The sequence below is a fragment of the Tinamus guttatus genome, unplaced genomic scaffold (genome assembly GCF_059628265.1).
Source record: "Tinamus guttatus ecotype Peru unplaced genomic scaffold, ASM5962826v1 Tinamus_guttatus_pri_ptg000356l, whole genome shotgun sequence".
NCBI classification, from domain to species: domain Eukaryota; kingdom Metazoa; phylum Chordata; class Aves; order Tinamiformes; family Tinamidae; genus Tinamus; species Tinamus guttatus.
In genome coordinates this window covers 1,996,357-2,008,986 of record NW_028288890.1, presented here as the reverse complement: position 1 = coordinate 2,008,986, position 12,630 = coordinate 1,996,357, and the positions used below count along the sequence as shown (strand labels likewise).

At 43.2% G+C, this 12,630-nt stretch overlaps 1 protein-coding gene across 6 annotated transcripts in view; it reads left to right on the top strand.

The window, feature by feature from the left end:
* CUX1 (cut like homeobox 1) overlaps positions 1-12,630 on the top strand; it is a 236,915-nt gene that overhangs the window by 197,015 nt on the left and 27,270 nt on the right. For 5 of the 6 annotated variants that reach the window (XM_088530090.1, XM_088530089.1, XM_088530091.1 and 2 more), the window contains 3 exons: positions 804-1,106; positions 5,026-5,214; positions 9,830-10,094. The exons of the other annotated variant lie outside the window; for it this stretch is intronic. In XM_088530090.1, the coding sequence (XP_088386216.1) occupies positions 804-1,106; positions 5,026-5,214; positions 9,830-10,094 (757 nt within the window). The remainder of the gene's footprint in view (positions 1-803; positions 1,107-5,025; positions 5,215-9,829; positions 10,095-12,630) is intronic. 6 annotated transcript variants of the gene reach the window in all.

Sequence of the window (12,630 nt, the reverse complement as noted above, 5' to 3'; positions counted from 1 at the left end):
AAAAGAAAAGTTCGGCCTGTGCTCTGCCTTAGATGTTTGGATTCTCTGCAAGAAGCAGTTAGCAACTTCCATTTAAAGAGAAATGTGACCTTATTGAGGGAAACAGTATTTTGCATATAAGTTGCCATTGGAAAAATTAACAGATTCAGAAAGCTTTCTTTCGAACAAAACAAGTAACATTTTGTTGTCTCCAGATACGCTGTCTCCCTGTTGGATTCTTTAATACTTTGTTTTGTTACAACATAAGATTAAAATATAATTCATGCTTGTTTCTGGGCAAAGGGAAGTGTGAAAATGTGATGCAAATTATATGAAACAAAATATGGAATCAGCAACGTTCTCAAGATAAGTTGTGTCATCTCTAGAAAAGCCTTCACTGATACTACAGCGTCGTGGTTAACTGAGTTTCTTATTAGGCACAAAAAGATATTTGACCTAGTCTGTAGTAGTAGATGTAAGAGAATTCTTATAGGAATGTAAGAAAAGCTAGACCATGAGATTTCCTGCCCAAGGACATTTCTTGTAACCTTACAAAGTATTGCACTTCATATCTCCCTAATTTTATTTATTTATTCATATTTGTACATCTTGCCTTTACGAGAAAGCAGAGATGACCCAGGGTAGAATTACAAAATAACTCTGTTTTTAAGAAGAAGTCTTTCAGTAACCCAGGCATAACAAGTAGCATTTTGCATTCTTAGGCATTTCTTTAACTAGGTAGAATTTAAATGGGAAGGAAAGTTAAATATCCTGCAATCAAAACACTACAATCATGCTTTTTTTTCTTTTCTTTTAAATTCCAGAAAGCACTCCAAAGACTTCTGCCAGTTGCAGCCCTGCTCCTGAATCTCCTATGAGCTCCAGCGAATCCGTGAAGAGCCTGACGGAATTGGTACAGCAACCCTGTCCTGCGATAGAGACAAGTAAGGATGGCAAATCACAAGAATCTAGTGAGCCACCCGCCTCCGAATCCCAATCTACAACACCTTTGCCTCTGTCTGGCCACTCAGCCCTCAGCATTCAAGAACTGGTTGCTATGTCACCCGAATTGGATACGTATGGCATTACAAAAAGGGTCAAAGAAGTGCTAACGGACAACAATCTTGGTAAATTGCTTTATTCTCATCTTTGCTGAAATAAAGAGGACGTGTTCGTGCGATGATTTTTAAGTTATGTTTCCATAGACAAGGATACCTGCTTTGGGCTGTGGCCTAAACTGTAATCGGTTAAGAAGAATTTTTCGTAACCCAGTAGGAAAATTCTTTCAGACCGTAGTGCTCTACGTCATAACAAAATGTCATCACAACCTTGCTTTTCTTAAGCTTTGCTTCTGGCTCACCAGCCAGATAGTGCTCCCAGCTCCCTAAATACAGCCCAGCGGGCTGTAAAGGCCACCAAAATCCCAAAGGCAGTGAAGTGCCCTCCTGAGACCTGCTGATTCCCCAGTGCTCCATTAGGGCCCCAGCATTCAGGCACAGGTGAAGCAGAGGAGTCCCCGCATGGCTGGAAAGCAAAGGGCATCAGAGGCAGAAGCATGGTGTGCCTGCAGAGCTAGAAGGTGAATTGAGACTCCATCAAGGTTTATATGAACCTGTAGGTAAATCTTTGGGGCCATTTAGTTATTTTGCTTAAACACCTACAGAGCTGAGGCTACTTTTGTCTGCAGATGAGCTTTTGGGTGCCAAATTAAGTGTAATGTTGATACAACTGACTACGTTTGGAGTAGGCCAAGGGGATAACTTGATGTGAGGACGGCAGGTTTGGGAAATCCACACTTAATATTTCCACAGTGCCTCTGAATAAGTCACTAGGTTCTTGTCCGCTTAACACGTCCGTCCCTCCCAAGGCGTTGGGAAGCCCTTTGGAGTTTTTTGACATCTCCAGCTGGAAGGTAGTAAAGGTGCTTCAGTGTTACCTATATCCTCTTCTGGTGTTTAGCGTGGGGTTCATCTCATCTGCATGTAGACGTTCAAAGCAGATGCCTGAGATGATTGGACGAATCACTCTCCAGAGGTGAAATATGGCTTAGATTTTTAAAAATGGGAAGATTATTGGGCATGGAGGGAAGGGAGGTGGCAAGGTCTCATACAGCAAAACTTGGGGGGAAAACAAAAAAGGAAAGAGAATGAGCGCATTCTGGACGTACTCATGCATGAGAGTGTGTCGCACCGAGCCCATCAGAACTGCCCAGTCGTGTGCGTTGGTGTGAGCAGCCCGTGATTGCTTGTTCAGTGGAGTTGGTGTAGAAATAAAGCCACAAGCCATGGCAAGGGTTAGCAGGTTCCAGCCCCTAGTTTTTGGGCAAAATGCTGTTGAGTGCTGTACCTGCTCTGGTGTTCCAGAGAGGCTTGAAAAGTTTTTTTGTTTACATTTGCTTTGATGCCATTTTTACTTAGTCTTTTTTATTTCCCATGATTTTTGTTTTCCTACAGTGTGGCTGACAAGCCTAAAAAGCAGCAGAAGAGCCAGGAAATGTGCCCCAAACTCTGCATTAGGTGTGGAACCAGTTTCAATGTCTCCTTTTGCGCCCTCAGTGTGCTAGTGCCCCAGGCTGACTTGGTGCTCAGGTTTCTCTGCCTCAGACCACAGGGCCTTGTGAACCTGCCCTAGGCCAAGTCTTGGTGGCTCTCGGTCATTCAAATAACATCAGCCACTAAAGACCACAATTGTGTGAAACTATTTAAGGTGACTTGGCAAACCAGAACATGTTTGGCGGGTCTCTCCTCCCATAGCTTTTAGTATTCCTAGCCCTGAATGTCATCGTTATATGTATGTCAGGACAACGTGTCATTTAGATACAGAGGGAGGAAAATGCAGAGAGCTATTGAGAAATTGCAGTGTTGGGGGGATTTTGCAGTATAGGCCGGGCCTGGCCATGAACCTATCATAATTTACAGAAAATTTGGTCCTTTAGGAGCTGCATCAGTGGGAACATGCACAAAGGATAATAGGCAAAAAGAGGGGGAACTAAAGGTAACTTTATGAAAACTGTTCCTAAAAATATTGGAGTCATGAACAGCTCTCTGGTGAAGATTGACTGTGATACACCTACTACCTCCTGAGAATGATTTTTAATTCCTCATCAGCTTGGGAGTCTTTCGGGTGTTTGAACCTGTCCTGCTGTATCCTGGAATAGATTAAATAGCACAAACATCTTTAGCTTTGCCCATAGTACCCACTGAACATGATATTACCTCCTTCCACTTCTGGATTTAAAATATTTAGGCTGTAGTTTGCAGTTTATTTCCTTCGGCAGCATTGCTCATACCTGCTCCGGGCCATTTATTCCTGCCCCAGAATTGCTAATTCACAATGGTATTTCTGTTTGTGTGTTCACACGATAAACCAGAGCAGGCAGCTGGTCTCAGTGAAAGGGACCACTCTATTTTTGATAGATTAGTGTGACTTAGGTCAGTTCCCTGCTCTGATTTACGGCAGAGCCATGCGGGCGATCGTGGCAGCCCGAAGGGGACAGCACAGCGGCCGTAGGGGCCCTCGTGGCCACTGAGAGCAAAGCTGCTCACGGGGCAGCTTGGGTACCCCAGGGGATGCAAAACAGCGGGAAAAGTTCGTTACAGAGGAAAAAAAAAAAAAAAAGGGAGATTTTTAAGGTAGCTATCTCAGTACTAGCATTTAGTTGCAACTAGCTGGCCCCTTTCAAGGTAAACGGACAAAGAGGAAATAGGTTAACTTTAGAATAATGATGATCCAAAATTGACCCCAAATTGCAATTTTTTTTCCAGATTTTCCTGATACTGAGGGTTTGAAAGAAAAGAAAGCCTGTATTTAAGCCATTAAGCTGAAAATCATTTATTGTTTTGGAACTTAAGAAAATTCTGCATTTATTTTTCTCTTTCATCTCCAGCAGCCAAGGACAGGGTTAGTTTTAGAGGTCGCTAGACTCTCTTGTTCACCCCGTACGAAATCACACACCCGTGTGCGTGGGAAGCAGCGAAGGGCTTTACGCACCGCGTGTCCGTGAGGGTGCTCACGCAGCTGAGGGGCACACACAGGACAGAGCAATCTTTGGGTTACCTGGAAAATGCACAATAGCTGCAATTCCCTCAGAAATCACCCGTTATGGCTCTGATGACTCCAGGCTCAGTCTTGTAACAGAAGCTGTTACTTATCAAGGCAGTTTAGCCTAGGAGGAACATCGAAGTGAGGCTTTTAGGGAACCAGCTGCATGGTTGGGTTGAAGCTCCACAGAATTTTTCCATAGTCCTAATAACTTAGATCCTAACTATAAAAAATTATTAACGCACATAGGAATGGTATATGTAGAAATCATATGTAGTTCATACCATAGTAGACTATAGTGTTTTGAAAGACAACTGAGATAGATAAAGTATTCTTAACTAGAAGTACTATAGAGGTTATTTAAGAATATTAAAAAGTTGGTTTTGTAAAATGGGATTATGTACAGTTGCTAAAAAACTATTAGAAAGCCAGCAATCACATAACAACACAGAAAATATTTGCTAGTGTCTTGTTAGTGTCGTTGAGGACACTAATAAAACTGTTGCTGAACAGGGGTTTATGTTGGTTTTGATTCACGGATTATTTGAGATGTTTGTCTGTTGGGTTGCATTGAAGCTGTTACAGTACCTTCCCTCATAAGAACTAAGTAGCCTCACTGCTGTCCCTGAAGTTGCCTGCTTAACCAAAAGTTTGGTTCACTTTTAATCGTCTCATTAATTTTATTTTTTGTGCCCTGTTTCCACTGTAAGGTCCTGACCCCCAAAGGTGTTGAGCTCCCCTCCTTGCCACAGTCAGAGCCCAAGGATTAAACTAAAGCTTAATATGTAGACCTTTAGTGAGGGGAGAGTTTTTATTCTTCTAAGTGTTTCTCTTGGGTTTTCAAGCAATTCTGAAGTAAGAATAATTGGCAAATGATCTTATAGTCATGTTTTGCTTTTGGTTTTTGGGGGTATTTTTTTGCTTAGTCTTGTCTCAGTCTGAGTGATTACATGTGATTTTCAAAATCAGTTGGATTTTTAATGTCAATTTTCAATTTCATATTAGGTCAACGTTTGTTTGGGGAGACAATCCTGGGGCTAACACAAGGCTCCGTCTCAGACCTTCTGGCTCGCCCTAAGCCCTGGCACAAGCTGAGTTTGAAGGGCCGGGAACCCTTTGTCCGCATGCAGCTGTGGCTCAATGATCCCAACAATGTGGAGAAGCTGATGGATATGAAGCGAATGGAGAAAAAAGGTAACCTGGAGCAGACTGCGGATTTCCTGTAGTTCAAAAACACCATCTTCTTTTAAAATACTCTATAAATAGTATACAGGCAGTATCCAGTACTGTATAGGCAGATACTACAGGCAGTATCCAGGATTATAAAGGCGATGCAAGGGGCTTTGCGACAGCTTTTTCATAGCCTAATTTGATGCTAGCTTCAGGAGATACATCTCAGAAAAAAACTCAAACCCTGAGTACTCGCCAGCTGTCAGGAAATCATGGCTAGATTCTCCTATAGATTAATTACTGAGGCCCTGGTGTATCACTGATAACTTGCCTTACCAAATGAGAAATGTGAGTTTGGGAGCTGGCTTTGGGTTATTAGTTAATGCTGCTGCAGCTGGTCACAGATGTTGGGCTGGAGTTGCCGAGCGCCAATTCCAGAGAGAGCTTCTTGCCATCCAGCACTGATGGTCACAAGGAGGAAGGGAAAATGCAGCCTTTATAAAACACTACTTGAGAATCATTTGCTTAATTTAATTTGTAGCCATTGTAGGGCTGGGGAAAGGTGACTGTGCTGAGAGAGACTTGCCTAAAGGGGCTGGATCTCAAGTGTGAGTATCAGCTAGAGAGTGTGTCCTGAGAATTCAGCCTACTCTATATGTAATTCATCCCTAAAAAACAGAGGTTATTCAGAGCCCTGTTTTTACTATGTCCATGTGATTTTTACAACAAAGAGAGACTCGTAGGCTGTCATTATCAGCAGTTAACTAATTAATGATATATACATCTCTCAAGAGCTATTCCTTAATGATATTAGTACAGACAGTATTAATCGTGTGCACTGAAAGAACTGCTGTTGACTGATGTCCTGAAAGCATTAACGCATTTGATCAAGAATTTCGTGATTATATTAAAAGCTGTAGTTAGGTTGCTGCTGGGGAAAACAGCAGAAAAAGAAGAAATTCGAATCCTTGTTGCATTAAATGTCTGCAATACAGTGCAGTGCAGAATATTATTGCAAATTGTGTGCGAGCTTCCACTGGGAGTAAAATCCGCTTGGGTTTCTCACTTACAACTGTAAACCAAAGGGAGCCTTGGTATTTTTTTCCGTATTAGAAATACGGCAGAAATAAAATTGTCAACTAGCTGGATTTTTATAGCCTCTAAGAGAATATCCCTCATAATGTAGGGAAATAAAATAAAAATAATTTAAAAGGAGTACCGACAATATCCTTTCAGAACTATTTTCTAAACTGGATTCTTATCAAATACTGTGCAATACATATGCTGTATAGATGGCACCTGAATAGAGATAAGGCTATAAATCATTTGAGACTCTCCGAGCTCCTGAGCTGTGTAAGTGCAGTCCTCGAGCAGCGCGCCCTAAAGTGAGTTTAAGCCTGTATTTTCTGCAGAATCCTTTCATGCAGGTAAGGATTCTGTGATTTAACCTTTTAAATTGCTCTAGAGCCACATTAAGAATTTAACTTTCCCTTCAGCTAATGTCAGTTAAAGAACAATGCAACTGTATCTCTTACCAGTGAAACATTATTACCAATTACTTCTCTGCCACATTTTATTAAGGGAGTAAATTGATAATTATGATAAAGGTGAGCTGCATATATCTTTTTTGCTCTTCTCCCAGTCTGAAGTTTATGCTGTAAATGTCCATTTTAAAAGGTTCTGAAAATTTGCAATATACGTTAAGTAACCTCTTTGGGGGAAGATGGAGGTTCACACTCACTAGGCTGAGACGTTTTGCCCCATCTTTCCTGCTTGGGAAGACTTCATTCCTATTTCTTACAGTCTCCCACCACGCGTGCTGCTGGTAACATCGCACTCCTCACCGCACTGTACTGAAGCCTGCTGTCAGGAGAAAATTTAATTCCCTTTATTTCCCCATTATTTCACTTTTTAATAATCTTGTTCAATACTGCATGAGACAAAAATCGTATTAAAAGGGGCTCTGATTTACCTCAGTGGGCAGCACTAGTTCTGCAATAGCATCTGCATCATCTGTGGCTGAACACATGCTGGGGAGTCTTTCCAGGGGGACTGGGGATGCCAGGTCTGCAGCAGCAAGAAAGGAGAAGAAGTAAAACTCGGAGGATAGAGCTGGCCTTGTCAAGTTGATCTTAGGTCCAGACCTTTCCCCAGATTACATTTGGGTTTCTCTTTTGGTCTTCCGAGACATGGAGATCAACCATAGACCAAAAACAAAAAAGAAAGAAAAAAAAAAAAACAAGCAAAACCAAAAAACCTGCTCCAAAAATCAAGTATGTTTTCAACTTGGATTCTTGTCTGAGCCTCTCTGTCACTGAAAATGTGCTGAATGATCTCCTTATGTTGTCTACATTCAACACATATGTTTAAAATCAGAACTATAAAGTAAAAGCTCTTATGAACACCATCCAAAGTTTCCGGAAAATGCCATTAAAGCATAAAGCCTAGGCACTGCTTAGCACATTGGCAAGTGCCAGAGTTATGCCTTTGGCCCAATGGAAGGTTTTTTCCGATAATATATTTTATCCAGAAAAAAAATAATTGGTTGTATAACAGTGAGAGTTCTTTATTTTTAGCTTAGGGAGACATTTAAAGGCTCCATGCTCTGCTGTTGGGTGCTGGCCTGAGCTGCCTGTGTGAGTGTGGAGAGGGGAACTGTGCTGACACCAAGACCTTCCCTTGGAGGGCAGCGAGCACAGAGCTGCTGAGCGTCCCCACGCACGGGAGGGTGCTCTTAACTCCGCCGCCTTACCAAATTCCAGAAACTCCATTCCGAGATAGCCTAAACACCTCTTCCCTCTTCCGTGCGATGTTCTGTTTTGTCTCATGTCCTTTTCTAAATTGCTGGACGTTGCTAAAGTGATAGATGCCATTTTTCAGGCGTGGTGTCTGTGTTATCGAAGGAGACGAGAGTACCGGGTGTATAGTTGGGATGTCAGTGCAAGTTTGAAATAACACCAAGGAGTATTTGAGATTGAAGACCTCGTATAAATTTAAGATTATATGGCTAGAATGATTAATTCTGTAGTTGAAGGCTGTAACAGTTCCTTGAATGCTGCAAAAACAGGGCCAAAAGGTCACCTTGAAATAATGTGTTTACCAGTAATCACTTCGCAATCCTACATCTTGTGGAACAACTTAAATAGATGACTTTTTAATAGAATTTATTAGAAAAAAATATAGAACAGCTTCCCTTTTTCTAGTTATTTCAAACGTGTGCAGGACTGTGCCGTGGCAGAGTGATGGATCATGAGCAACTTGCATTCTGTTCCGTATCAGCGATCTTACACAGTAGGCAATCCACAGGTAATCTGTCATATTCAAGAAAAACAAAATGAGGGCCATGCAGATACCCCCAAAGGTTACAGAGCGCGTTGGAAATTCACTCCAGCAATAGTATGACGCAGCATCCCCTCCACGGAACGGAGAGGACGGGATGATGAAACCCACTGGAGACAGCAGACCTAGACAGTCCTTTGGGAGCTCTGCCAGGGGAAGTTGGCTCGTGTGAGAAGGGTTTTCAGCATTTTAGTTAATTGAATTGCATTGAATTTTTATTCTTTGTATGCCCTGGGCCTAAAGGCAGAGCTGCAGGGAGAGAGAAATTTGTTTTATGAAGGATTTGGTTGCTGGCCCTGGTGACGTGCTCCACATTGCTGCCTGGCTCCGATCAGAGCTGCTGGAGATTTAGTGCCTGCTTGATTGATGTCAGCCTGGTGTAATCTGGAACATAATAGGCGAGGTTATCAAATTGCAGCTCTTGAATACCTATACCCTTAAATATCTAGAAGATATTTAACAGGCCATTAAATATTTTATTGACAAGATTCATCTGCACTGGCTGTTTGCAGCCCCCTCATTAGCGGTGCCGGTGCATGAGCCCACCGGGCGCGGTAAATCCCACTGCCCTCAGCCTGGCGGAGATCAGTCAAGTCAACGGCATCATTTTCCAGGACTCTCTTCTCACTGGATTTGCCAGGATCATCCAGGCCCTGGCAGGGAGGAGAGGCGGCGGCAGCAGAAGGCCGTGTCAGCCCCGCCGAGCCGCGTCTGCACAGCACGGGCTCTCTTAAAAGTGTATTCGCTCTCAAAAGAGCCTCACGTAGGGGAGGAAGACACCGTGGGCTGTTTTCCTTTCACAACCTGTCAGTGCAGGAGCAAAGGAAAAGCAACAGCCGCCCGCCGGCCTCCTCGGACGGCATCGCGTGGGCTCCAAGCGCCATCGTGTGTCGGCCGCCGCTGCGGCTCCCTCCAGCCGCCGCGTTTTCCCTGCAGACGGAGGCCCTGGGTCTTTAGTGCAAAAACACCAGGGCTGAAGTGTAACCGGCCTAATCAGGTGTTTGTGTGGAAGCCCGCTCCTCATGTAAGAGTGAATTTGAAATAAGCTGTGTTAACTGAACCCTTTTATTCCTGCCCCATTTTCAGTGGAAAGGCAGAAAATTGACATTTTTTTTCCAGTCAATTTGCTGTCTTTCCTTTCCTTTCTTTTTTCTTTCCCTGCCTGTCATATCCCTCCCGCGTTCGCTTTGATCTCTCATTGCGCCCACCGCGGCGCTGGCAGCCTGCGCGTTTGTTTGGCCCCCGTGGGTTTTTGGTGCCCGTGCCCAGCCGGGGCTGACGTGCCGCTCTTCTCCCGCAGCCTACATGAAGCGGCGGCACAGCTCCGTGAGCGACAGCCAGTCCTGCGAGTCCTCCTCGGCCGGCATCGACTACAGCCAGGGAGCCAGCCCGCAGCCGCAGCACCAGCTCAAGAAGCCCCGCGTCGTGCTGGCCCCGGAGGAGAAGGAAGCTCTGAAACGAGCCTACCAGCAAAAGCCATACCCATCACCAAAAACCATTGAGGAACTCGCCACGCAGCTCAACTTGAAAACCAGCACCGTGATCAACTGGTTCCACAATTACAGGTACCCATCCTCGCGGTGCCATCGCTCCCTGGGAGCATTTATTTTATTTGCTTTGGCAGGGTGCTGCTCGGCTTCAGCAGGCAGCATCTGCACAGTTGTACAAAATGAACCATTTTGCCAGCAGGGAGGTTCTGACTCACACTTAATGCTATAGACTGATTTTAAGTCATCCCTCAGGAATAGAAATATTCACATAGTGCTGTTAAGTGGTGCTTTTGAGCAGAAAGTCTGGCTTTTGGTGCGGGCCTAAGACTAAAAAGTGATTTGAAAGTCCTCTATCATGTTAACCATCATAATTAACTATCATAATTCCATTGTAATAAGCAAGACTGGTCTTTCTTACATGCATATGCAAATATATACATATGCCGATATACATGTGTGTATGTGTAAAACGTGTGCCTGGGCCACTCCGTGGGGGCACTTGGAAGCATCTTTTAGTGGATGGCATCAGAATTAGGCACTTTTCATTTTACATCCTCCAGACGTAAGACCAAAAATTGGATTTTCTTGCAGCTCTTGGGCCAGTGAGCTCTGAAAATAGGGAAAACTGTGTGCTGCATCTCGGAAGTTCTGCACAGTCATGATGGGCAGAGAAATAAATAACCCTGAAGTCAGATGTGGATAGAGATTTATTTCATTATGATGATATTTATTTATTTCATGATTAAACCATTGAGTCATACTGAAATAAATCAAGAGTTTGGTCTGTTTATCTTACTCATATTAGAAGGAACCTTCCTAACATCTGCACAGTTGAAGTAGGTTTTGACGTAAAGACACCAATAAAAATAAACAATACTGGAATGGCATGTAAGAATTAAAAGTATTTGAATAAATATTTTTGGCTGTGCTTGGGATTGGCTATCTTAATTAGTTCAGCAGACTTTTCTCCAAGAAATTTGTGCCAGTGAGTACTGAACAAGTGCAGTTAAGATAACAGATTTAAAACCATTCTGCTCTTTCACGTGAAGCCAGTAATGTTCCTAATTACCATAGGCTGATTGTTAAACTTGTTTGTTCTTAGAAAACTGCTAACATTAAAAGGGTATTTTCCACTTTAGCCCTTTTCAGCTTTTAACAGGGGAGTTACTGAAGCAGAAGAGGCACAGTCTAAGTCGGTATCTCAGAAGTATTACGTACAGTAGCAAAATAAATTAAAAGTTTTCCAGTGTTTAATATATTACAACAAATGCAACATATTTACACTGATTTTTACTGACTTGGATTTGCTCCTGAAGTAGTTTCTTTCACTCTTCAGACTTCTCCAAATAGAGGCCTCTCTTGCAATTCCCGCTTTCAAGCAATTATACACAAGTTGGAGGGATGCCTATGAAAATACATTCCCTTCGGCCTGACAGCAAAATGTGCTGTTCTCACTTACGCAGCCCGATGAGGGAACACTGGTGGCATGTGTCATCTCCCTCATTGCCATGAGATCCCCTGTTTAGGCGTGCTGTGAGAAAGCATGACAAGTCATGATTGATCAGCGTGCTCAGCCACACCACGCTATACATTCGTGTGGACTAGCTGCTGACAGTTGTGTACAAAATAAAAGATTTATAAACAAGGTCGTATAACCTGGTGGGCAGCACGGGCCTGGTAGCACTAAGGGATCTGGGCCTGCTCCCAGATGTGTTGCTGAGTCTGCAGGACCTCCAAGAGCTGCTTCCAGCTTTCTGGAGCCTGGGGCTGCTTCGAGTGGTTTCCGCCACTGAAAAATCAAACTATGCGACTGTTCTTTTCTGCAGTACATGCATTCTCATAGCTTTCATGCATGAAATACTCTTAAATCCTTAGCAGGACATCCCTAAAGCGACACAAAGTTCATGTACTATTAGGGGAACAGGGTCTGACCCAGTGTCCCCATAGCCCTGTGTACCATCCTTGCTGGTCTTCCATAACCCATACCAAAGGAAAGGTCTGCTGTGCGTTGTTTAATGCACCCCAAGTTTTGCTGTTTCTTTGAATACTATTTCTTGGGAATCCTGTTGCAGTGGTGCTTTTCCTTTGGTATTAATCTTAAACCTCTTTCCACAGCTGGTTGCTGCATTAGAATCCAACTTTTTATCCACGATAGGAGAAGTATGCACTAGCATTTATTCAACAGAGTAAAGGAAACTTGAAAAAGTCCTCAGCTGGAAACGGAATAATTCACTTCAGAGTATAAATAGGCATCAAGGATTTTGCAGTGTCTGCAAACTCGTCCCAGTCATTTGCTTTGCATCTACACTGATTGCAGAGTTCTGAGAACACAAAAATAAGAATATATGTTAAATTGCACTCCTTTTCATTAGCGAAGCACTCATAGGATCCATCAGAATTTGAGCCGCTATTGTCTGTACACAAGAATAGGAGTAATGGATTGTTATAGAGAAACTGGCACCCTTTAACCATCCCTAACCACTGTCACCAGTTCTTCTTGGTTTTGGTGCTTTAGTTACTAGGTTAATCAGACAGATTATATTCCAGGAGCCATGCATTCAGTGTGAGGTCCAGAGATTTCCATGGGCATCAAGCTTGTTTTCATGGAGCT